The sequence below is a fragment of the Triturus cristatus genome, chromosome 11 (assembly GCF_964204655.1).
Source record: "Triturus cristatus chromosome 11, aTriCri1.1, whole genome shotgun sequence".
Lineage (NCBI taxonomy): Eukaryota > Metazoa > Chordata > Amphibia > Caudata > Salamandridae > Triturus > Triturus cristatus.
This window is the reverse complement of record NC_140594.1, coordinates 661,725,345-661,752,937: the sequence shown is the minus strand read 5'-3', so window position 1 is coordinate 661,752,937 and position 27,593 is coordinate 661,725,345. Positions and strand designations below refer to the sequence as shown.

General features: G+C 44.3%; 1 protein-coding gene across 2 annotated transcripts in view; it reads left to right on the top strand.

Annotated features, from left to right (window-relative positions):
* The window catches only part of SLCO2A1 (solute carrier organic anion transporter family member 2A1), a 530,482-nt gene that overhangs the window by 360,307 nt on the left and 142,582 nt on the right, over nucleotides 1-27,593 (top strand). For both annotated transcript variants that reach the window (XM_085634233.1, XM_085634232.1), the window contains exon 6: nucleotides 18,478-18,611. In XM_085634233.1, the coding sequence (XP_085490359.1) occupies nucleotides 18,478-18,611 (134 nt within the window). The remainder of the gene's footprint in view (nucleotides 1-18,477; nucleotides 18,612-27,593) is intronic.

The window sequence follows — 27,593 nt, the reverse complement described above, 5'->3', positions numbered from 1 at the left end:
CCACCCCCCTCGGGATCGAGGGACGGTCATGTACCTCGTTGTTCTCCGGGGTTTACCTGCCACCCACAGGAAGCTACCACAGATAGATTGTAATTTTTGAAGTTTGCTTCACCGTGAGTTCCAAGGGGACACACCTAAAATAATACATCACTTTGGGCAGAATATCCATTTTTAAGACATTGCATCTTCCGACTATTGATAAATGTAGGCTTACTATTCTATCCAGGTCCTTTTTAATTTTCCGCACTAGCGGCTCCCAATTTGATAATACCATTTTATCCAAACATGCATCAATGCGGATCCCCAAGTATGTGGCCTCCTCAGTGACCCTGGAATCGTTACTACTAAATTGCTCAGTGCAAATTATTTGCATTTTTGTTGTATTTAATTTAAATCCAGACCCTTCCCCAAATTCAGCCGCTAGTTGTTCAATCTCTTTCATCGTTTGAATTGGGTCCGGCAAAATAACCGCAATATCGTCTGCGTATGCTAATGTAATGACCTCCAACCCGGGTCTCGCTATTACATTATTTACCCTATGTTCCAATAGATTTAAAAACGGATTAATATAAAGGGCAAATAATAAAGGGGAGCAAGGACATCCTTGTCGGGTACCTCTTGATATTGTAACGAGATAAGACTCCAACCCCAGCGCGCATATTTTTGCCTTGGGTGAGTAGTACATGGTCTGTAGAGCTTGTGAAAAACCTAATCCGAAGCCTTGCCATCGCATCGTTGACCATAAAAACTCCCAAGAGACACGGTCAAACGCTTTCTCCGCATCGAGTAGCACCACACCGCACCGCACGGGGCTTTGAGTGCATTGGCGAGATCCAGTGTGGTGACTACCCGACTAATGTGATTGACCGTGCCTCTCCCTGAAATAAAGCCATGCTGCCAAACAGAGACTATGGGAGTTAATACTCGAGAAAGTCGCGTTGCCAATATTTTTGCGTATATCTTCCCATCGCAGTTTAGAAGCGAAATGGGTCGGTACGAGCCCGGCAGCAAAGATGATTTTTTAGGAAAATACAAGTATGCTCGCTTCGTCCCATGATGCTGGGGCATGTCCTTTCTGAGCCTCTCGAAGAACCGCTAATATGTCTACTTGCAATTCAGTTAGGAATTTTTTATAAAATTCAAGCGGAATCTTGTCAGGCCCGGCAGCTTTCCCTATTGCTAATGATCTAACCGCCTCTTCTAATGCTTCCAAGGTTATCGGTTTTTCTAAATATAGACTACCCTCCGCACTTCATATGAGGGTCCTTGTAATTTTCTGTACTTGTGTGCTCTTTTGTATATAATCTCTCATAAAAAACACGAAAAACTTCGAGAATCTCCGACAATGTTTCAACCGTTTTTCCGTTAGCGTCTTTAATTGCAGTAATAACATCTTTTATCTCTCTACTCCTCATTTTCTTAGCTAGGCACTTGCCTCTCATCTCCCCATACACGTAGCACTCTCTTCCAAATGTTTGGTATTTCCTAGCAATATCTTTAGCCCATTTCTCATTTATCTTCGCCTTACATCGTGCTATGTCAGTTTGTGCCTGAGAGCGATCTACATTCTCTCTTAGGGTGTGTATTAATGAATATTCTGCTTGTTTGAGATTGTCGTATAACCCCTGGATAAGTTGTCGCTGCTGTTTTTGATCATACAGTACAACGCTCAACATTTCCCCTCTATGTGCGGCTTTTAACACATTCCACATAATGCAGTTATTCGTTGAATTTCGATTAATAACAAGAAATTCTTTTAACCATTGTCGTATATGAGTGACAAACTGATCGTTTAACAATAATTTTCGATCAAAGGAGAAACACCCCTGGGTTCGAGCCACTCCTGTCATTTTAATCATTAATAATAGTGGGTTATGGTCCGAGGTAATTCTCGGAAAAACCTGTATTTGTGCTTCCGATAGGAATGTTTAATTAACAAAAAAATAATTGAGCCTTGCTAGCTTCTGATATGGGCAGGAAAAATGAGTATAATCTGGGCCAAGCATCCTCCAACCCATGCTCATATAAAATTTTGCTGTAAGGCCTTATAAACCTTGGGTTTTCAACCAGTATATTTTTCTCCAAAGGGGCCCTTAGTAATTTCTTCCAACTGAATGTTAAGATCCCCACAGAATTTCAGAGGGGATGCCCAAGAAGCCAATTCAAAATTCAAATATTTTAATATTTGAGCTTCATCATGATTGGATCCATATACCAAGCATATTGTAAACGTTTTACTAGCTACAGCACATTCAACTATCACCCAGCTCCCATACTTATCCACCAACTGTTTCCCTATGATTAGGTTGTTATTTTTTTTAGCCAAGATGGCCACCCCTCTCGTTGTAGTCTCTTGCGACGTGCATGCCAATAGCTTATATCCTAGTTCTGTGAGTACCTTATATTTAGCCCAAGGGATATGGGTCTCCTGGAGACATACCACATCTGGAGACATGTTTTTAAACTCCTGCGCTACCCTTTGTCGTTTAGTCCTTTCATTGAGGCCCCGGACATTAAACGAACATATTGAAAACCAGCTCAACATTGATTTTCTTTAAAAAACACCACCCTCTCTCCCAACACACCAAATCATTTCTTCTCATTTGCATAACCTCGTATTGGCTTTTTTACCCCCTTTTCTAACCCCTGTGCCCCTCCAGAAGCCACCCTCCCCCTGCTACCCCACCCTTCTCCACCCCTTGATCTCTTCTGCCAGCAGAGACTCCCCCTGCCCACCCAACCATGGAGGCTGGAAGACCCAAGTCTTGGGTGATGGAGAACCCTGTCCCAGCGCTGACCGCCCCCCCCCTCCCCCCGTATTTCCCACCGCGATGTGCTACTAAATCAATACTCAACAATACTCATCAACTCTTTACAGGGAAAAAAGACTGAAAAGAAAGGTGAGATATAGGGTGTTGTCCAAAGTCTGTACTCGTGCTGAGGCTTACACTATACATACTGATAGAGTTTTAAGAAGGTTTCCCCCCCCACATATTATAAGTGCATACCATAAGTACATAATTAAGAATACCTTTCTAATGTAGTTTCAGACTTCAAACTTCAGATTTAGGGTACAATATTCTGGAGATACTCTTTAGACTTTGCTACGGATGTGAAAAACCTAGTGCTAACCTTGTATATAACCTTAAGTTTGGCAGGGTTCAATAGAAATATTTGGGCACCTTTGACTTGAAAGGGGGAAATTAACTGCCGAAGCTGCCACCTCTTTTCCACTGTTTGATGACAATAATCAGGGCGCACAAAGAACTCAAACCCATCCCCCCTTCTCTTCCTATCTGGTCTAGCCAGATCATACAGGGCCTGTCTAGATAGAAAGTTAGATAGAGCAATCAAAATAGCTCTAGGTTGAACAGGTATGCTGGTCTCATGGTTAGTCTTTTGACGAAAAGGAAACCGGTATGTCCCAAGTCCATTGTGTCAGTTCCAGGAAGGCTTCTGTAAGGAGCCCTACCATGAACTTCTGTGAGTCTGACCCCTCTCTTCCGTGGGTCGGACCCCTCTCTTCCTTCAGAAATTCCTAGAATTCTTAAGTTGTTTCGCCGGAGTCTATTTTCCATGTTTTCGAGTTTCCAGGCCATGTCAGTTCGCTGTGCCGTTAAGTCCTCTGTTACTGCCTTCTGGATGACCATCTGATCCTCAAGAGTAGTGATCCGATTCTAAGCCTCAACTATACGTTCAGCAAACTCAGAACAAGACTTGGCTATTCGTCGAAGTGAATTTTGCATCTTTCGGCACGCCCCCTGCGCTTTCTGACTCTCTGCCTGGGTTTCCTCTCTGTGTGACATTATTGTCTCGTAGATGACAGCCAAAGAGATTTCTTTTGTGCCGCCCAATGAGTTTTGCTGATCTCGTCGCAACCCCTCTGATGGCCCGGGTTGCATCTCATTAGTTAAGGATGCAGTCCCGTCCTCCTCTCTGGGTATTACTGTTATTTTGTTTCGTGTTGTATCTAAGCCAGGTGTCCTAGTCCAGTTCCCCGGGGTCACATCTTGATATATACTACTAGTCTCGCTCCATCCCCCACCAGAGGAGCTGGAAGGTCCATCAGACAACTGTATAGATTCATCCCCCGACGAGTTAGAATGGTCAGAGAGTGAGAAAAAAGGTTTGCCCAAGTCCATTTTTTGTAGATCATGGGATTTACTCTGATCTAACTGTTTACTCATAGGTTGTATATCACAAGCCTTTTCGCCCATCCCTGGATTGCACCATCCATTCCTGCCGCACTTGTGCCATGTTCTCCCCCTTTCAAAATAGGGTTTACAGTACTCTCCCCTCCTGGCCTATCATGAATTGTTGGGGTATAATTATCCCCCTGTCCTTCTTGCCTTTGTCCATTTACTACTGCCTGCCCATTGCAATCATAGAGCTCAGTGTCCCCATTGCTCACCTCATCCTGGTGTGGATCTACAGCTGACTCCTTCATCATAGTCGTGGTCCCAGTCCCAGTCCCTTCTAAATTGTAATTCTTGCCTTTCACGCCAGTGAGAAAGATGGCAGGCATGACTTTTTTTTCCTGGTCCTGTGGATCGGGTATTCCCAAGTTGTAGATTACTTCCTGGGTCTACTGTAACTGCTCCCTGTCTTTGTTTCTTTTGGGCGCTTTCTGTCAGTTTCGACATCGTCGCAGCGGCATCTCCACCGCGCTGCTTGGCTCCTCTGGTGCCTTTTGGGGGCATCTCTGTATCTGCAGCCCCACACCAGCTCTCAGAGACGACACACTGGGCTCTTTGTAAGAGGGACCGCAGCAGACGCAAAAGCGGTATCCGGGGACTGAGCAACGCCGAATACCGGTAAATGAGTATACTCCAGAGCATCAAGGATCTTCGAGCGGGTATCTCTATGTAATTTTAACTCTACCCCAAAACTCAGCATACATCATGCTTCGGCTGCATCTCGATTCGCATTGATTCAGAGGAGGTTTATGGGGGGCTGGAGGGAACGGGCACCTACAGGAGTTCACTCGGCCACAGTAGCGGCCGCCATCTTGCCTCGTCTAGCTGTATGTTTGTATGAAGTGTTGAGACACAATTTTATTTAAAGACCCAAATAGGTACTCCTGTGTGAAGATTTATGAAAATGTGTGGATTAAAATGGATGGGTTATCCTGTCATTGGCCTGTCAATACTGTGGAGCTGTGAAACAGGATTTGAACCATGTTTTATTTTTTTGCCCAGGCCTTTTATATCTCCAAAGAAAATTTATAATTCCTGTAATTTTAAATCACTTTATAGTAAAGTACAAAGAAGCACTTTATTTATTGTTAAATCCTCTTGGAGTGAATGTCTGCTATCGTCTGATGAGGTTTTGAGGATCGCGTCTTGCAGGAAATTGATCTATTCCTTTATCTTTTTATCCTTTGCATCATAATGAAAATTGACTGTCTTAATTTGCGTAATTCTTTTAAATAATTTTTCTGTATTGGATTTAAGTTTTTTTTGCTTGTTGTGCTTTTAAGTGTATTCTGTCAAAGCATGTTAGAGATTAATTAAATAATAATAATGAAAATTCCCTATATTGACTTTGTCTCATTATTATTTTTACCTTCTGTAATGCTCTTTGCATTTCCTTAATAAACCTTCATGGTTTACATTTTATTTGTCACTCCAGAGAGCTTGTTTATGAAATGCTTTTTATTTAATTTGTGTTGGGATGCCAATAGGGAGACTGATGTGTTTATTCTTAAATTCCTGCATGTTTCATAGTGTGTTAGAAGTTTTTTCTTGGAACTCTACAGTGTTCCTGTACTGCACAGCTTGTTATTATTTATTTCTTTGTGTATTTTTATTCTAGGTATTCTGTGTTCTTATAGTACAACATGTTTGTGTCTCATACCTTCTCCCTAACACCACCACAACCATTATTGACAGGGGTAGGAGAGCCATCAATTAAGTGGAATGAATGGAAAAAATATTTCTAGAACGTTATTGACACAATCGAGTATGGGGGGCTTTCACAGGTAAAATAGAAAAAGATCCTCCTGCATTCCTTAGGGCCTCAAGGACATATTGTTTACAATGCAATGGAGTAAAAGGCCTTGTTCTGCTTTTGAGTTTGTCAGAACGCTTTAGAGGACTTAGACAAACATGAATCTGTTAGTTTGCATAGCAATTGACAGGCACGCTTATTTCAGGAGGCAGCAGAATAAACAGAAACCTATAGAAGAGCATGTGTCTGCTCTAAAAAAATGGAATTAACCTGTAGGTTCGGTGCCTTGCACGATGAATTGATAAGGTATCAAATAATTATGCATGTGAACAACGAACATGTTCAGGAGAGGCTTTATTTATTTATGGAGAAGCGTCTCTCAGTAATGTAATTTTAGTAGTTAAGAAGGCAGTGATCTCTTATAAATGTGCCACAGTGACTTAGATGAAACCTAAAGAAAAGCAGAAAGAATCTTTTTGCAAAGTCAAGATAAAAAGAAAAAAAAAACAGTGGGCCAGGATGAGATAAAGAAGAATTCATCTAAACAGCAGAAAAAGGCTATAGATATGGCAGTAAGGCCCACTTAGCCTATAGTAAAAAGTTCCCAGTTCGCAATAAGACATGTGCTAACGTATGTAGGAAAAGTACGTTTAACAGGAAAGTAGGTGTAGTCAAATGTGGTTCTGGATCCGATTCAGACTCTCAGTCAGATTGGTCTACGGAGAAATGTTCTTTTAAACAGAATGAGTGTGTTCTTGGAATTGTGGAGGCCTAGGGTAATGGAAGTGTAAATCTCCTTTCCAAACAGTCTAGGAATAAACTGGTCTGTAATATCAAGGATGGTGGAATGGAGATTCTCATAGTTGCAGATTCTGGGCAGCCTTATACCATTCTGGATAAAAGTGTGTGGGATGAAAAAAATTCTGCTGTTTTGGGTTATTCCTTAAGCCCATCAGATGTCACTCCTGAAAGCTTCATGGGGGAACTCATCCCAATGGTTGGTTACTGGAGATTAACCTTTAAATTCAAAGGGAGGAGAACCATTAGCAAACTATGGGGCTAACAATGATACATCTGTTCTAGGTTGGGTAAACCAGAGAGCTTTAGTCATCAATTTAGACCAAAAAAGTCATAAACTAGCATTAGTCACTAACTGTGGTGACAATAATGAAGTTAAATTTAAGAGCATATTCCTGAAGATGTTTTTGGGGAACATTGAGACATTGAAGGGGTACTCACACAAAATTGTACTAAACAATGATGCTGTTCCCAAGGTGCACAAAATTTGCTAAATCCTTTGGATTGTGAAGAAGGAAGTTGACCAGGCGGTAGAGAGGTTTCTCAGGGAGGGGATAATTGAACAAGTCAAAGCTGCCTAGTGGATTGCCCCAATAGTCATTGCGAAGCGAGCTAATGGGAAAAACCACTTATGTGTGGACTTGAGGAATTTGAACAATAATATAGCTGTTGAAAGGTTCTCCTTACCAAAAAAATTGAGATGCTGGCATATACTAAAGGGATGAAAGGATTCATGTTGATTTACTTGTCTTCAGCATATCACTTAACCCGGTTGCATGAGGATAGTAAAGATTTGTCAGCTTTCATGACACCATCAGGGTGTTTGTGCTATGTGCGTATTCCATACGGACTAGCTTTGGCCGTATTTCAGAAACTAATGCATACGTTATTTAAGGATATTACCTGCACTATCTATTTCCAAGATTACATATTGATCATGGGTAAGAGAGAGGAACAACATGAGGCCAGAGTGAACAAGGTACTAGAGATTTTGAAGGACAATGGGTTGACCGTAGAGTCCACAACATGTAAATTCCAAGTGAAAAGCTTGAATTATCTCAGTCATAATGTTACTATTGATGACATAAAACCAGAGGCAGAACTTTTATGTGCAGCCAGGGAAGCTCCCTCTCCCACTAATAAAGATGTACTGAGTTCTTTTCTCGGGTTGGCTGAGTTTTATACAAAGTTTGTTCGTAATTTCTCAGAGAAGATGTATAACTTGTGCCAATTGTTAAAAAAACACAATAAATACATTTGGTCAAGCGAATTAGAAACCAATTTTTGAAGCATAAAAAAGAGCATTTGAAGGGTGAAAAATCTACATGGTTTTGGCTAAAAATTAAAGTGTATTTTTACTACAGATGTCAGTAACAGAGTCATAGGTGCTGTGTTCAGCCAAAGAGATGCCAAGGGTACTGAGTACACTGTGGCATTCGCATTGAGGGCATTTTCACCTTCTGAAGAACAGTACTCCATTATTGAAAAGGAAATGCTGGCAATTGTACGGGGTTTAGAACCTTTTCTAAATTTCGTTTGGGAGTATGAGGTCAAAATAAGGCGTCACCACAAACCTTTATTGAAAGTTCTGACTCCAGAGGGGTTATTAAATGCCACTCCTAGAATAGCAAGGATGTCTGTAAGGTTAATGGACTAGTGGTATACTTTGCATTACCTTCCTGGTGTTAAAAATGAAGTAGCTGATTGTTTTAGTAGGCTGCCAGTACCATAAGCAGAAATTTCCAAAGGAAGTTGTGAAGATATGAATGTCGCATGGAGTGTGTTGAGAAAATGAATGCCATTACCAGTGAAGAATGGAAGAAGGCTTGTGAGGATGATATGACCTCGGTGAATGAAAAGAAATTTGTGGTAGAGAGTTGGCTGGACAAAATCTCTTTGAAGGAGGAGTGTAAATGTTTCTGGGAAGTATGGAATGAGTTGACGAATGGGAATATTTTGAGAGGTGTATGGGTTGTTCTGCCCAAGGGTCTGAGGAGTGCAATTGTCAACTTGTGCCAAGAAGGACACCTTGGCATAGTGAAAAGCAAAAAGAATGTTAAAGGTAGTTAATGGGGGCCAGGACTGGACTTGGAGGTGGAAAGGATTGTCAAATAATGTAGTTTATGTGAAAGAGTTAACAAGTCACAAGTGTTGATGAAACCCTTGCTACCTCCAGTACCTTGCCCTGAAATGTCGTGGGTAACTATCGGAGTTGACATTATGGGTCCAGTGTGTGAACAAGATGATGGAACTTGGTATGTATTAGTAGCTATGGACTGCTTTTCTAAATGGACAGAGGTTGAATTTGTGCTCAATGCAAATGCTGAATCAGTTGTGTCATTTTTGGATTAAATCTTCCAAAAAGAGGGACTTCCCAAAAGAGCTGTGTCGGATAATGGTGTACAGCTCAAGAGTCAGGCTATGAAAGATTTTCTACTGCGCAATGGGATTGAACACAAATTAACTAATCTCTATCATCCTAGTGGCAATAGAGAAGTCAAGAGATTTAATAGTGTGATTAAGTGATCGTAGGACATGGCGAGGAGTAAGAAATGTAGTTGGAAAGTGAGCATCAAGAGAACTGTGAGGATGTATCACACACCTCTGACAGTTACTGGGTTTAGCCCTTTTATCAATATGAGGGGAAGATTTCCCTACATGAAGGATAATCAAGGGTGGTTAGTGAACTCCAGATTGCTGCATTGGTCTCCAGTTGAGGTAAAGGAAAATATTGTGAAAGCCCAGGGAATTGACAAAAAGTATCCAGACACAAAAAAGGGTGCTAGATCAGGTTAAGGAGGGAGATATGGTAAGAGTGAAGTTATGCTTCATTATAGGGCATGCTACTTGTCGGGCCAGTGCTGCAATGTCAGACGGCTCCCATAAGGGGGCTCTTTCACAGAGATCATTTGTTCCAATGCCCTATGTGAAGTGCGAGTATAGGGCTCAAGGTGTAGATTGGTGTATTGTGGTTTATGTGCATAAAAAGTATGACTTAAAATAGATTAAGCAATTCTCTGACTCAAATTTTAATCGGTGAGTATGTTTGTCTGGCTAAAAACGTGGTGGCTCCCAGTAGAGGCAATGATCTCTGGTGGCCAAAAGGGTTAATAGGTCGACCTGTTTCTTGTCATCAAGAAGTCAATTATGATCAAAGGGCAATTCGCAAGGACCGGTGAATTCCAATCTACACAGTGCTTGGAACCTGAGGTGAAATGAAGGATAATCCAAACACTATGGGGTCGATTACGATGTAGTTCGGAAAGCATTCCGACCAAATCGGTTTCGGAATGGTTTCTGACCAAATCAGATTCTGGAAGTCTGATCGACCGATTACGTTGGTTCCGAACACCGTTCGGTCGGACTCCCATTGACTTCAATGGGAGCCTGTGTTCTGACAGACTACACAGGTTCCCATTGAAGAAAGGGGTGGTTGGGGAAAATCGTGCACTATGTGGCGAGCACCCACTGGTGCCTGCCACACTGTGCATGGCTGGAAAGGGGGGACCCATGTGTATCCCCACATGCCCGTTTCAGAGGCCCCGGGTGAAGGGGGGCCTGCTACGGGCCCCAAAGTCAGATTCCAACAGCCGATCCGTGTTGGAACAACCGATTAGGAAAGGCTGTCCGAATCCGACATCCTGATGGCTTGTACATGTACGAGGTGACTCCGAACGACTTGGTCACTCCGAATACCATTCAGAACCATGTCGGACAATTTGAACGGTTTCCAAACATCATAATCCGTTGTTCGGAAATGTTTTCGAGTTGGTCAGGAACAAGGCTTCCGCATCGGATTTGGACGAGCCGAATACAGTTCAGAGCCTTTCCGAACGACATCGTAATCAACCCCTATTTATACTATATATGGTGTACCTGAATGTAATGTTGCCTAATAGCCCACCTGATATGGATAAAAAAAACATAGAGCTGTTTCAAACTGGTCAGCTCAAACATATTATACTCTTAGTGTAGCATGCATAGAATATACGTGCTGCCAACTGTGGTGGTGTCACTCTCATTGTGATGTACAGAATAAAACAGAACACGTAACAGGCAGGTGAGACTCTCATGAATGGTAACAAGGTTTCATACACTGTGGCAAATAGAGGCCAGACCACTTACCCAATTGGGTAGTATCTTTGCTTCCTCAAGTATGTGCTGAGACCACGCTGATTTAGTGTGCTAGAAGAATACAAATAGATAAGGAGGTCCCAGAAGAATTTCTGGTATGTCAAGAAAGTTCTGAAGAAAAGATTTGCATAGTACTTACAGAGTCGAAGTGACATTTCAGAGGATGACCTACCCCGTCTCTGGCGCCTCCTAAGTGACTGCAACGGGAAGGTCTGTGACTTAAAACTGCTTCATTCTCAATTGTTTACTTTTGGTTTCAATTAAAAGGAAAGTAGGCACTAAAGCAAAAAGCACACCTGGGAGAGCATGGGTGCCATGTTGGAAGTATGGATGTACTCAGAGAAAGTCATAATATTCTCTCTGAGGTTGTAGTAAACCGTAGTATGGTCAAAGGGGGCCCTTGAGCTATGTGATCTGCTCAGTCGGCAGGTGTTCCAACCGAGTAAGGCAGATCTGATGCAGAGAAGGTGACTGCCCCCTCCCCATGTCATGGTAGGAGTAGAGGGGGGCGGGACTGGCAAGCATCACAGTCCTCCTCATCGTACTAGGAAAGGGGCAAGCCAAGCATTGTGTAACATAGTCTCCTGCTTGTTAACCCTTGCAGGTTACTTAATATAAAGAGTTCTGGCAGCTAGGGACTAAAGCGTCTCCATATACTCTTCCAGACAATAGGTGTCTTTAAATTCCAGAAAACTCGAGGTCAGGGTACCTACCACCACAATCATGTGGGATTTACTATCTGTGTATCTCCAATACAACTCCGTAAGCAAGGACTTGGAAACTCCACATAACGTTTCCAGATGGGCCCACATATTTCCACACCCAATCTCTTCAAGACAGCGCCTAATGTACCCAAAACATTGGATCCTAATAGCCCCAGGAAGTTTTGAGATATATTCTAGGGCCAGCCGAAAGGGCAATAAGTCAGCTGAGGACCAAATCCTCCACCAATACAATAAGGGTCAACATTTTACTCTGAGGGCAAGAGGTTGAATGCCATAATCCCGCCGGAGTGGCACTAATGGAGTGCTGCCAGGTTGATTGGTGAGGAGTTGGACAAAATGATTTGCTGTCAATTCCATCTCATGGACATTGTCGTGCCTTCAAAGTTCTCCCCACCATACAGAGACCCTGCCCCAGAGCTTGCAAGTTGCAAATTTGCAATGCAGGTGTTGTCGGACGAAAGTTAGATCCCTTCAAGGCTCTCAGGATACCACCAGTGTAATGTTCTAGTCTGAGTTTGCACTTCTGGATCTGGGGTGACCAACCAAAATGCTCATTGAGGGTGAGCTCCAGGAATTCAAAGGTATAAACCCTATCCAGTGGAGAGCCATTAAGGACTGAGTGCAATCTAGCCATCTGGCAAGGATTCTATACCATATATTTTGTTTTGTTGAAGTTGATTTCCAGGCCTCTCTGCTTGCAGAAGAAATGGGACTGATACAGAAAACTGTGGCTGCCCAATGGGCTTTTCGAGACCAGTAAGGTCTTGTCTGCAAACAGAAAAACTGGGACCCTCCTGTTTGCCAGACACGGGGCATCATGCTTACATTGCTCTAATGTTGTCACCAGGTCATTAATACATAACAAGAACAAAGTTCTGTCTGCGACACACCCCTGTCCTCCCCCCCCCCTCCCTTCCCCCCCCAAGACACTGGAATGGTGCCTGTCCTGAGCAAAATTATCCAGGTTGACGCCTCCTGAATACATCAATCAGATATTTCAGAAACCCCATGTTATTTAGAACTGCACACAGGCCCACCTTGGTAAATATATCAAAAGCTGACTGAAGGTCAACAAAGATTACATAGAGGTGCCCACCCCCCAGTGTGACATACTTCCAATAGATGAGTTTTAATTAGAGCATTTGGTCAATAGTGCTTGTCCCAGCTCTCAATCCCACTTGGAGAGGAGTCAGAACTCCTACATTCTCAACCCAAGCTTGTAGTCTGGTCAACAGAATACGCCTATAGAGCTTCTGGGAGCTGTCGACAAGATTGATTTGGTGGTAATTTAACCTGAGTGCCCAAGGCCCTTCTTATGGGTTTGGGCGGTTTCAGCCCCTTCCCAAGTCCAAAAAACGATGAATTTAAGCCCAGATCTCTGTACTGGGGTGAATGAATGACATTGTTATGCATTCAGTCAATCAATTGTTCTTTTTGCATTTGTCACCCCGAGTAGGACGGGTATGCCCAGACGTGGATCCCGTGCTCTCCATGCCACCTGAGTCAAGCTATTGAGGCTGATGAGGGGTGAAACCCCGAAGCCTGGCCTAGGATGCTTGGTTCCAGTCCAGGGAAGACCTGGCTTGGCAGTTCGGGCTGGACTGTTCCCATTGGGCACAGGTTCAAGACTGATTTGCATATGGCTGGGTCCAAATTGGAATGACATGGTGAGCAGAAAAACGTTGGATTTAGGCCCAGATCTCTGTACTGGAATGAATGTATGACATTGTTCTGAATTCTGTCCATCAATTGTTCTTCTTGTATTTGTCTCCCCGAATGGGATGGGTATGCCCAGACGTGGGTCCCGTGCTCTCCTTCCCACTGGAGTCAATCTATCCTGGCTGATGAGGGGTGAAACCCCGAAACCGGTCGTAGGATGCTTGTTTCCAGTCTGGGAGAACCTGGCTTGGCAGTTCGGGCTGGACTGTTCCCATTGGGCACAGTGTAAAGACTGATTTGCATATGGCTGGGTTCAAAATGGAATGGCATGGTAAGCAAAAAAAGTTGTATTTTGGCCCAGATCTCTGTACTGTGGTGAATGTACGACATTGTTCTGCATTCTGTCCATCAATTGTTCTTTTCGCATTTGTCACCCCGAGTGGGACGGGTATGCCCCGATGTGGGTCCCATGCTCTCCATGCCACTGGAGTCAAGCTATCCTGGCTGATTTGGGGTGAGACCGCAAAACCGGTCCTAGGATGCTTGTTTCCAGTCCAGAGATGACCTGGCTTGGCAGTTCGGGCTGGACTGTTCCCATTGGGCACAGGGCCAAGACTGATTTGCATGTGGCTGGGTCCAAACTGGAATGGCATGGTGAGCAAAAAAACGATGGATTTAGGCCCATATCTCGGTACTGGGGTGAATGCACGACGTTGTTCTTCATTCTGCCCATCAATTATTCTTCTTGCATTTGTCACCCCGAATGGGACGGGTATGCCCAGACGTGGGTCCCGTGCTCTCCATGCCACTGGAGTCAAGCCATCCTGGCTGATGAGGGGTGAAACTCCGAAACCGGTCCTAGGATGCTTGTTTCCAGTCCAGGGAGGACCTTGCTTGGCAGTTCGGGCTGGACTGTTCCCATTGGGCATGGGGTCAAGACTGATTTGCATGTGGCTGGGTCCAAACTGGAATGGCATGGTGAGCATAAAAACTATGGATTTGGGCCCAGATCTCTGTACTGGGGTGAATGTATGACATTGTTCTGCATTCTGTCAATCAATTGTTCTTTTTGCATTTGTCACCCGAGTGGGACAAGTTTGCCCAGACATGGGTCCTGTGCTCTCCATGCCACTGGAGTCACGCTATCCTGGCTGATGAGCGGTGAAATACCGAAACCCATCCTAGGATGCTTGTTTCCAGTCCAGGGAGGACCTGGCTTGGCAGTTCGGGCTGGACTGTTCCCTTTGGGCACAGGGTCAAGACTGATTTGCATATGGCTGGGTCCAAACTGGAATGGCATGGTGGGCAAAAAATCAATGGATTTAGGCCCAGATCTCTCTACTAGGGTGTATGTATGACATTGTTCTGCATTCTGGATTTTGGCCCAGATCTCAGTACCGGTGTGAATGTATGAGATTGTTCTGCATTCTGTTCATCAATTGTTCTTTTTGCATTTGTCACCCCAAGTGGGACGGGTATGCCCAGACGCTGGTCCCGTGCTCTCCATGCCACTGGAGTCAAGCTATCCTGGCTGATGAGGGGTGAAACCCCGAAACAGGTCCAAGGATGGTTGTTTCCAGTCCAGGGAGAACCTGGCTTGGCAGTTCAGGCTGGACTGTTCCCATTGGGCACATGGTCAATACTGATTTGCATATGGCTGGATCCAAACTGGAATGGCATGGTGAGCAAAAAAACGATGGATTTTGGCCCAGATCTCAGTACCGGTGTGAATGTATGAGATTGTTCTGCATTCTGTTCATCAATTGTTCTTTTTGCATTTGTCACCCCAAGTGGGACGGGTATGCCCAGACGCTGGTCCCGTGCTCTCCATGCCACTGGAGTCAAGCTATCCTGGCTGATGAGGGGTGAAACCCCGAAACAGGTCCAAGGATGGTTGTTTCCAGTCCAGGGAAAACCTGGCTTGGCAGTTCAGGCTGGACTGTTCCCATTGGGCACATGGTCAATACTGATTTGCATATGGCTGGATCCAAACTGGAATGGCATGGTGAGCAATAAAACAATGGATTTTGGCCCAGATCTTAGTACCGGTGTGAATGTATGAGATTGTTCTGCATTCAATCCATCAATTGTTCTTTTTGCATTTGTCACCCCAAGTGGGACGGGTATGCCCAGACGCTGGTCCCGTGCTCTCCATGCCACTGGAGTCAAGCTATCCTGACTGATGAGGGGTGAATCCCTGAAATCGGTCCTAGGTTGCTTGTTTCCAGTCCAGGGAGGACCTGGCTTGGCAGTTCGCGCTGGACTATTCTCATTGGGCACAGGGTGAAGACTGATTTGCATATGGCTGGGTCAAAACTGGAATGGCATGGTGAGCAAAAAAACGATGGATTTAGGCCCAGATCTCTGTACTGGGGTGAATGTATGACATTGTTCTGGATTCTGTCCATCAATTGTTCTTTTTGCATTTGTCACCCGAGTGGGACAAGTATGCCCAGACGTGGGTCCTGTGCTCTCCATGCCACTGGAGTCACGCTATCATGGCTGATGAGCGGTGAAATACCGAAACCCGTCCTAGGATGCTTGTTTCCAGTCCAGGAAGGACCTGGCTTGGCAGTTCAGGCTGGAATGTTCCCATTGGGCACAGGGTCAAGACTGATTTGCATATGGCTGGGTCCAAACTGGAATGGCATGGTGAGCAAAAAAACAATGGATTTAGGCCCAGATCTCTGTACTGGGGTGAATGTATGACATTGTCCTGCATTCTGTCCATCGATTGTTCTTTTTGCCTTCCCAAGTCAATGGCATGGTAAGCTCATTTGTAATATTATTGAAAACAGGGTAAAACAAGGGCACCAAACCTCCTTCTTGGCTTTAAACAAGTCCCCAGGCACCATGTCAAGCCTGGTGCTTTCCCTGGTCTAATCCAATCAATTGCCGCAACCCGGTTCTTTTCCTGGTGTAATCCAATCAATTACCTCTGCAACATCACACACAGTGCTAGGGCAGGGAGCACAATCAATCTAGTGGGATGGGGCAGCTGCAGGGAAGACAATGGTTGTAACCATAATTACAAGGCAGAGGAATTGGATTCCAGCATTCCATCCATCAATTGTTTCTTTTGTCACACTAAGTGGGAAGGGTATGCCCAGACATGGGTCCCGTGCTCACTACACCACTGGATTCAAGCTAGCCTGGCTGATGAAGGTTGAGGCCCTGAAACCGGTCCCAGGATGCTTGTTTCCGGTCCAAGGAGGACCTGGCTTGGCAGTTCGGGCTGGACTGTTCCCATAAGGGACAGGGTCAAGACTGATTTGCATATGGCTGGGTCCAAACGGGGGTGGTGTGGTGAGAAAAAGAATGATGAATTAAACCCAGATCCTTGTGGCTGTGTGTGAATGTTTGCATTGTCCAGCATTCCGTCCATCAATTGTTTCTTTTGCATATGTCCAGAGCTCCCAACATGTTCTGTGGATATTTTGCCCAACTATAGTATTTTTGTACTGAAAATATAATAGGAATGTGTAACCAGATATTATTTTTATGCATTGATGGTGTTCATTTTTATAGTGTATAATGTTCCACCTAAATTAAAATAAACTATATTAGCATCTTGCATTCAATCAATGTGGGTGCCGTGATCTCCCACTTTCAGTGATGTTTGGTGTTGTCATTTTGCTGTACCCAATAGTTAAATAAATGTGTATCTTCAACTCTCAATAGGTGGTAAATTCAGGCCCAAATTTACTAAATATGTTGTGGTCACTCACGCAATCCAAAGCAAAACATATCAGTGCAAATGGCAGCATCAGTCAACTTTTTAGCTGAAGGTTTTGAATGGGGAAATGTGGTCCTCCCGCAGCGCCAAAACTGCGTTGCTCCATGAAGTGCCAGACTATTGTAATATATGCAAAGGGCATGCTTATAGGCAGGCTGGCTTTAGCTCTGGTGGCGCCCAGTGCGACAATCACATTTGGCGCGCCCACGTCCCATGACCGCCCCCTCGGATTCTCTCCCTACCACCTGCAAAAGTGCCCATCATCTCTCCTATCATAAGATATTGCTAAACACAGCACCTCCCTGAGGTCACAGCGCCCCCCCTACACAGTTCAGCACCCAGTGCGGCTGCACCAGCAGCACTGCCCTAAAGCCGGCCCTGCTTATAGGAGAGAGCAGTGCAAAGGACCTTAGGTCCTGCCACAGAGCCCGATTAACTGAGATTAAACTAACCTGAACTGGCTTTACTTAAAAATATAACGCCATTTAAAACCAGGTGCCCATGTTCGGCAAGCAATCATACATGCCAGTAATATAACATGCAGCATGTCTGCTAGACACAACACACATTTCCTGCACGTTTGGCCCTTTGACAATCTTTATATGTAAGACATCTGCTCTGGAAGCTATACCTCAAGTAGAAGGCCTGTACAAGACAGTGGAGACTCACCTTTCAGCCATGGCGGTAATCACTGCATGTACAAAGCAGCCATATTTGGCATGAATGCCGCCAATGACATCATCATTAGGCGATTCCTTGTAAATATGGCGTTGATTGTTTTCTGTCATTCGAGCAACACAGCACAGTTGCGTGAAGGATAATCAATTTGGGCAACCATGTTTAAAATATGTACTTAATAATTCTTAGGCACAGTCTGGTGACATGTTTTATCTCTCAGTGGCTGTTGTGAGGACTTTCTTTCACAACCTAGGAGCTCTCTCTGAAGTGCCGGTCAGAGTGGGACTTCCAATTGATGTTGTGCTAAATGTCTTTCACTCCTCTTGCGTGGGCTATTGTCTTTGTTCTATTCTCGGATGAAGTTTGTCAATCTTAACTCCATGTGTGAGTGTATTTTCTTTCTTTGACTCCCAGTTGGTGGTTTTTGCATTTGTATGACTCCAAGTGGGTGTCTGTTTCTCTTTCTTTGTATTGCATAGTCTTGTTGTACTGCCTTTGGTATTTTTCTCATAGAGTATTGTAATGAATTTGGGACTCCCTGAGGGAGCTCTATTATCTGTTTTTAATTCTTGGAGCTGGTGTGTCTAGAATTGGCTCTCAATGATTTTCACTGGTATGTGTTACTTTTTTGTGCCTTCTTTCCAATCAATATCCAGTAAATTGTTTTGCTGAGTTTTAGGAATGGCATTTCTCCACCATGAGGCAGTATAGGAGAGAATGTTACAGGCTGTTTGCATCTGCTTTAGCATATACCTGGCCTCTGATGACAGAATTATTTTTCCCAACTTGCATTTCTAGAGAACATGGATATAAAGCCTGGTGACCCCCGCTGGATCGGAGCCTGGTGGCTGGGGCTGCTCATCTCCTCTGGATTACTGGCGCTCACCTCACTCCCCTACTTCTTCTTCCCACGCCACATGTCAAAAAGTGAGGTGAGGAGACATCCCCTATGTGAAATGGTTACATTGAGGGTTCTCGTACATTTCTGCATGAATGTGTTTATTGTTCATGAGATACTTGGAGATAGGATACAAATTTTCGCAGGATGTTCTCCAAGGTCAGATATCTCCATATTGGTCGCAAAAGTATTTTTTTAGAAATCGGTAAAAATGTGTGCATCTGCTATTTGGAGAAATTATTCCTCGGTCTTAAGGCTCATAAATCTGTTTCTCACCATTCCAGGAATTGTGTGTGGGATCCATTCACTTTTTAGAATTATGTTCTGTTCTTTTCACTTTCAGGAAAGTGCATTCGTACTTTCAGTAGATTGAATTGTGTCTTTCTGCTTCAGGGAATTAAGGACTGCATCTGTCTATTTCATATCATAGTTCTTTCTCTTGTATTCTGTAAATGCTGTTTTTGTGTCTCCACCTTAAGTAATGTGATTCTGTCACTTCAGTGCCTAAAATGCTTTCCCTGTAGCTTTCAATACCGTAAATCCACTGTCTGTCTCTTTGAGGGTCTTGAAACGTGTGTGTCTCTCTTTCAATTAAAAAAAATCTCTTATCTGTCTATTCGGAGACCTTAAATGTTGTCTTTTTTGTTTCTTAAATCCAATGTATCTTTAAATCCTTAAATGTGGTGTCATGGCTGTTGCCTTTTTCAATAAATTAATCATGTTTCTCCAGCACAGGATCTTTCATAGGATCACATGCTTGAATCTATGAAAGACATCTAGTAGGGAGAACCGCAGCTACCCATGTTCTACTGCCTTTTAATACACCATCCCTTGCCAGCTTCTTCAGTGTCTTAATTCCTGTATCTGCTTCTGAGTGGCAATTCATCTACCTATCTCTTTTGACACTTAACCCGAGTCTGTCTCTTTGAATGAATAAACTCATGTCTGTATCTGCAAGTGACCTAAATCCTGTGTCTGTCTCTTCCATTGCCTTAAAAATTGCTCCTGTGATCTTTCTTTCAGTTACAGTACCTTACATACTGTACCTGCCGCTTTCCCTCGTGCTAAAATCATTCTGTGACACATCACTCACCTGCGAGCCCGCCGTGAGGGAAACGGCCAGCGTGGGGGCACTAAACTTTCTTCAGTCCAAATACTTTCAGCAGTGCCGCCGTGAGGGGAACGGCCAGTGGCAGAACTACAACTCCCAGCAGCCCTTAGCCCAGGCGCCTGCCGCTGAAGTCATCAGGCAGCGCCTGGGAGGCATTTAAGGACCGCGGTTGCCCCGCAGCGCGGGACGCGCTAAAATCATTCTGTGACACACCACTCACCTGCGAGCCCGCCGTGAGGGAAACGGCCAGCGTGGGGGCACTAAACTTTCTTCAGTTCAACTACCTTCAGCAGCGCCGCCGTGAGGGGGACGACCAGCTTAAGAACTACAACTCCCAGCAGCCCTTAGCCCAGGCGCCTGCCGCTGAAGTCATCAGGCAGCGCCTGGGAGGCATTTAAGCACCACTGTTGCCCCGCAGCGCGGGACGTGCGCGGGCAGCACCTGGGCGAAGCCCGGGCCAAGGGCGGGCCCGTCCGCGCCCGTCTCAGCCAGGGCAGGGCCATCCCCCTGACATTCGTTGCATGTCATCGATCGATCCAAATTGACTGTGCTACCACCGGACTGCTCACAAAGGTACTGTTTATATTCTCCACTAACATTCCCTTCGCGGCCCTATAATGGGCAAGAGGAAACTTATGGAGGGAACAGGGGGGGTTGGTGGATCGAATGCTGCTAATGTAGGCCAGGGGGCCAGAAAATCCAAGAAAGCTGGGAAAAGTAAGAGAATGATTAATGATCATGTTATGGAGCGAATTGAAACACTAGTTGATGAGTGTGAGGGTATACTAGCGGTAGATTCCATCCAAAGTCTAGAAGCTAACAAAGCTAATAAACGTCCACCACCAGTTCGTATACCCAAGATGTTTTGTAAAACGCTAAGTATAGATTCGGCTGTTAGAAATAAAAACATAACATCTAGTCAATCTAATACAGGGTTGACCATTATCCCGCCCGATCAACTACCCCTTCCCTCTTTGGCACAGACAGAAATGAGTCATCTAGAGCCTTCTGTTATAGTTTGCACTAATCGTTTTGCTGCCCTGGCCGAGGATGTAATAATCCCACCTGATGATCTGGCTACCCAGGTTCCACTAGAAGTACATTCTCTCTACCAAACAAACAACGAAATTGACCTTAATGCAAGTGACCGGATCTTGATGTCAACTATAAACTCACTGGTAGCCCAGGTCAGGGATCTTAAATCTTTGGTTCTAGACTTAACAGCCACTGTCAGGACACTATCTCTTCAACAAACAGCTCATATACCTTGAGATGTCCCTCCCCAACCTGTGTCGACACAAGATAATACCACCACTGCAGATAAACCTACCTCCGTACATGTTAGTCTCGCATCTACTGTTTCTTCACATTCACTGGTAGGACAAAATGCGATGTCCCTGCTGCCCAAAGCCAGAAGGCAAGTTAGAGTCACACAGAACAATAGCGATATCCATCTCGCAGCTTGAAGAGCCAGACCCCTATTGCTGACTCTAATTGCTTCTGGCCTGCACTTTCCTGGACCTGCCACCACACGTAAGAGACAGACAGTGTTAATGGTTAATGTCGCAAAATACCTGGGCCAAGAATCCGAGGATTCCCTCAAGAATAAGGTCATCCATTGGATTCGCCACGTTAGAGGGTGCCGTTCGTTGATAAGAGACGATATTGCTAAGGTTATAAGGCACTCCTCTCATGACCTCCGACTAGACACCCTGGAAATCACTCTGACTACATCCCAGCTGGCCAAGGACCTATTAGCTTTAGAATATAGGACCTCTGCCCCTGATCCATCCAATATTCAATTTAGATCTACTCCATTTGATCCTAAAGCAGACACGAGGGCCACAGCTCCGAAATCTAAATCAACTAGGGGGTTGCAACTGGATGAAAATGATTGACTAGTTCCAGTTGCGCAAAGCCCTCTTGGGCACACTACTGTTCAGGAGTGTGCTACCTTGGCCAAACATTCTAACGTGTCTATTGTATGGTCTAGCTTATCTAACCAGCCGTTACCACCTGTTATTGAACTGCCTCATACACCTATTAGCAAACAAAATTCCTTGCATGCAGACACAAGTATTGATGAACAAGGGTGTCCCAGAGATAGCATCTTCAATCTTAAAGTTATCTCTTGGAACATAGCCGGTCTCTTTAAGAATCTAGCTATACCTGATTGGAATAAACTCATTGACAACTATTCCATTTGTATTTTCCAAGAGACTTGGAGCACGATTCCCCACCATAAAGTTGGCTTTACCTCCTACTTTATTCCTGCAGTGTTACCAGTATCAGGGAAGGGGCGGCCATCTGGTGGCCTCCTTATTTGGGTTAGCATTACACTGGATTGCACGATACAAACAACTGAGTGCAATTGTCCAGATCTTTTAAGACTGACCCTTAGGGACAACAAAGAAGGGAGGACCCTAGAAATGTTTAACATCTATGTACGTGGCACAAAAGGTGGAGCCCAATCTCCAATAATTAGCTGTTTGGAATCAGAACTTTCTCGTTGCAACCCCGAATCCGGCATCCTGGTGGTGGGAGACTTCAATTGCACATTTGAACCTCTTGCCACCAAGGATATGTTGGGTTCGGAGGAGGACGACGTAAAGCAGGGATTCCCCCTGCTGAGTCTACCCCCGAAAAAAAGGTGGACTCAGCCATCCAGCTAAATTCTATAACATTTGAGTTTGGTCTTAGGGCCACTAACGGAAGATCACCTTCCGATCCCTTAGGAGCACATACATATAATAGGGTGGGTTTCTCCTCACGTATTGATTATATTTTGTTAAATCAAAACCTTTGGAGGCATTTAGCATGGAGGCATTTAGCATGGAGGTTGTACCTACTACCGATAGCGACCATAATTTGCTCTCCCTGATGTTAAATCCCTTATGGCTCCCCAACCCTGAAAATATGAGTAGGGTGGCCCATATGACATCAAGGGACGTCACTCCCTCGAATTGCGGAAGGCGCCTTAAATGGCAAAAGGTAGCAATGGACGAGGGAAAATTATCTGTAATAAAGGAGACCCTGACAGAGGCCCTGAGTGATCTACAAGAGATCACCACAGATCTAAATAGTACACAGAAGGTATTTTTAATCTACAAGGGCCTTGTCAGTACTTTGGGATCCTTGTTTTGTACAACCATGGGCAGCAAACTACGTACTTTGAGTAGGTGTACCACCAACCCATGGTACACGAAGACCTGCAGACGGAAAAAATCTGCCCTAATTATGGCCGTTAAAGGCAAGTCCCCTGGCAGGATCCAGACTGCTAGAAAGGACTACAATACGACGGTCCTTAAAGCGAAGAGAGAGTGGGAGGAACAGCACTGGCAAGCATTAAAAGCAGCCAGTATAGGGAAGGATGTAGCCTTTTCTGGAATCTGGTCAGGAGAAAGGTTCGCCCTGACAGTGAACTAATAACGAATAACATTGCGTGCAAGAGATGGTATGACCACTTTCTGAACTTATACTCTGGTCCACAGGAAACCATCTTAGCTGGCCCAATTATTGATCCTCGGGCCCTGGGCCAGGAACCAAATATAGAACCTTTTTCTGAGCAGGAGGTTGAAGCTGCTATTCAGCGAATAGTCCCGGCCAAGGCAGCTGGACCCGATGGCCTGCCAGGCGACTTACTCCGAGCAGACTCGGTGAAATGGGCAAAATTTATTGCATGTCTAATTAATGCCATTGATCGTGGTTGTCCCATCCCAGACTCTTGGAAGGGAGCAGAAGCTGTGCCCATTTTTAAAAGGGGGGTTAGGGAAGACCCTGCCAACTACCGCCCGATAAGTCTGATTGACTCAATCCAGAAAGTAGTTGGTCGGGTATTACTAGAGAGGGTCCTTGCATGGGCTGACGAAAATAGGATCCTTTCCGATTATCAAGCTGGCTTCAGAGCAGGCACAGGAACAACTGAACAGGCGTTCAGGTTATTACTTCTATATTGGAAAATGGTTAAGCTAGGCAAAGGCAGTCTTTACCTCGCATTCATTAACTTAAAGACTGCCTTTGACCTGGTTCCTCGCGAGCGCCTGTGGCAAGTCCTGTCAGAGCAGGGGATGCCTAGGTACATTCTTAATATGCTAATTCGTCTGCATGAGGACAATTATGCCCAAATAAGATGGGGTGCACAAGGGCAAACAACAGCACGGATACCGGTGAATAGGGGAGTCCGCCAGGGCTGTGTGTTAGCTCCCACCCTATTCTCCCTGTACGTTAACGGGGTGGTCGAGCACCTACAGCAAACACCATCAGATGCCCCAGCCCTTGAAAAAATCCCTAATCTCCTGTTCGCGGACGACACCTTCCTCATCTCAAAATCCCCTAAAGGCTTGCAGACTCTTTTAAACAGCTATGACCAGATTTGTAACACCAGAGGGCTGTTCATAAATGTCCAGAAAACAAAGTTCCTAATTCTATATCCATCTAAAACATTTAGGAAGCCTCCTTTACTTAATAGTGTACCGCTGGAGAGGGTTGCTACATTTCATTACCTGGGAATTCGTTTTTCGGACTCCATGGTCTGGAGATCACATGTGCAGAAAATGCTCTTGAGCCATAAAAGGGTGGTGGGGCAATTCTTAAAGAACATGGTTCTTCATTAACTAAACCAATTGCCCCCGCACTAACAATCTATAAGGCTAGAGGCGTAAGTTTGGCACTTGATGGTGCCGAACTATGGGGTCTATCCAACACAGACCAAATCTGCAGATCAGAGAACAAATTCCTGAAGGATCTATTGATGCTCCCCCAGAGGACACTCACTAAGCCCCTTCTATATGATCTTGGCTGCCACTCGCTTGGAGACATAGCAAGATTATGTCCTCTCTTGCTGTGGGCTCGCTTGTGGCTGACACCCGAACTAGCCAACTACGCTGCAGGGCTTAGAGAGTTAATGGACATGGATGGGTGGTACAAGATTGACTGGTTAAAAGGTGTAAAAAAACTTCTATATGATCTCGGGCTAAAAGAGGCTTGGATTAATAGAACCTCCCCACCAAAGGCAGAAATCAAGAAAGTGTACTGGCGGTGGGTTACTATGAATGACCTTCTCAATCCTGGAGTTGGAAGACTAACAGAGGAATTTATGCAGCACAAGCATATAATGTATTTTGAACCCTACCTGGTCTTAATACAAAATCCATACGACCGAGCTTTGTATTTTAAGTTCAGGGTAGGTATCCTCCCCTTGCGAGAATCTACTGCACAGTGGAAGCCACCTTATCAAACTCCCCCCTCCTGTCCAAGCTGTGCGGTTGCAACAGAGTCAATCCCACATTTTATGTTTGTCTGTCCTGCTTACAAAGTAACAAGGGGGCGTTGGCTGAAACCACTTTGCAGGGAGCTAGGTACCCATAGTTACCAAGCAGCACTACGCAATTTAAGATCTGACTCAAGGGACCTCCATGCCTGTGTAACAGCCAAATTTCTTAGATGGGCATGGAACATTAGAGCGAGAAACCGGAGCATTAATCCCTAAACAACTTAAGCACCAAAGTGGCGCTTGTTTTCTAGCACAAGCACTTTCCCCTTTCCAGGCACAATGTATGTACACATTTTAATTCCTTTTAATGATGCTGTTCTTAAATGTCTTTTTTAACCAACTTTTTTAATGTATATTGTTCCTAAAAAAAAAAAAATGTGTATCTTGGAGAATTGTAATTATTTATTTGGGACTGTATTGCTTTTAAGATATTTTTTTATCGAAATAAAGCTCATATTGATTGAGTTACAGTACCTTACATACTGTACCTGCTGCTTTCCCTTGCGCAAATCCTGTATCTGTCTCTGTAATCATGTTAAATCTTCTTTCTGTCTTTCAGCCCTTTAAATCAGACGACCTTCTCTTTAGTTATGTTATATGCATCTGTATATTCTATTTAAACTTGCTCAACAATCTAATAAAGCATTCAAGAATGGGTTATCCCTCTGGAGTACAATTTGAACAGAATCAAAGTGGTTTGTTGTCATGACATTTGCTTGTGTTTGTTATTGTTTAGAGGTAAGTCTCATTGGATAGGGGTCAGCAAGATCAGAATTGAGTAATGTACTTTTAGTGCTGATCAGCTCAATGCAGTTATGGATCTGGTTGGAACAATGTGTGTTTAGATGTGTGTTGATGACCTTTGGCCTTAGTTTCGTTTTGTACATGAAGGTGCAGTGTAGCAAATATGACTTATTCTGATGGTTCAATGTTGACTGCTCAGAGGATATGGCTGTGCTACTGAGGTAGCAAATGTTTAGCAAACTATGTGCCTTGGAGATGCTTTTTATGCATGATGGTGATTTTGTTGATATCTTAAAACTAGAGGCTACCCTTTTAAATATTTAAAGTCTTTTATCAGTCTCTTTCAACATTTAAATACTCTTGTGTTGTCTCTTTCAGTTCCTTAAATTCTCTTTCCGTCACCTTAGATGCTTGAATCCTAAGGGCCCCATTTACAACATTTTGGCGCAGGGCAGCTCTGAGGGCTTCTTGCTGCACTGCCGAGCGTTAAAAGAAAAGGGCAGGAATGCACCGTGCCTATGAAATACAGCGCATTTCTGTTCTATTTCACAGCCCTGCCACTCAAGTGGCTGCCATGCGCCAGTGCAGGAACCGTTGCGCAGTGGTGATAGGGTGCCTGCATTGAAATCGGGTCGTGTTTGTGCAGGAAGGGACACCTTCCTTCACAAAAACAACCAGTATGCCTGCTCTGGGGAGGCGAACGGTTTTGACGCATTCCCAGATTCTCGCTATGTTGGAAGTTTGGGACTATGTCCTAACCATGGGCGTTGAGTGGGAACACCCACTGTAATGCCCATTGGCACGCCTCCCCCATGCACTGTGAGGCAACAGAGAGACGTGCGCTGCGTTGCTTTACACCACATCTACGAGGCCATGAAAAGCAATGCAGGGTGCCTTTCTGTGGCCTTGTGCATCTGGGTAAGCCCACTGCGCCACTGCAACGTCAAGAAAAGTGACGGTCCGGCAGCGCACTGGGCTTGTAAATAAGCCTCTAAGTGTCCAATTAGTTGTGAATCCTGTGACTATTGCACTCGATGCCTTAAACCCTGTTTCAAATTCTTTCTGTGCTATAAATCCTTTATCGATCGCTTTCTTTGCCTTAAACAATTTGCCAGTCTCTTTAAATGACTTTAAATCAAGCACCTGCCTTGTTTAATCTCTTATCATGCGTTTGTCACTTTTGAAGGGAAAATGCTGTGTGCCACCGTCAATGTCTCCAATCTTGCATGTTTTTATGTAATACCTTAAATCTTTACCTTTTTGAGTCCTAAATTTCAGAAGTTTTCTTTGGATGCAAACATCCTCTGTCGGTCTGTTTCATTGCATAAGATTTGAGCCAGTCCTTTTAGATGTTTCAAATCCTGCATCTGTTTTTATACTAGTGTAAATCGATGATGTAACCTTCTAGGACATTTCCAAGTCAGTTCTCGCAAAAGACATGCCCAGTGCTACCTGCTGCACCTGCATAAGAAATGCACATAGAGGGAATACTGTTATTTGCTTACAAAGTGTCCCTGCCTTTATCCCCCAGAACATACATTTAGGCACAGGGGATCTGGGCTCTGGAGCATGCTAGTGGGATCATTTTACAAACTGTAATAGCGATCTGTAAAATAGTATGTAAGTCGAACTAAGTTTTAACCAATGGTATTGGGCCCATGTACTTATAACTTCAGAACTTAAAGAAAATCCTTTGGATGGGGATCTCACCTCCCCTATATTTTAATCTTTACATTCTACAAAGTTTTTATCAATTTTACCTGCCTCATGATTTGCCAAAAGCCCTTTTTCGAAAATGTTAATTAATTTTGTACACTTGACCAATGTTACTCAACTAATGTGCTTACAAAAGCTCTACATTCCATCCCCGCTGCTCATTCCCTCAAACA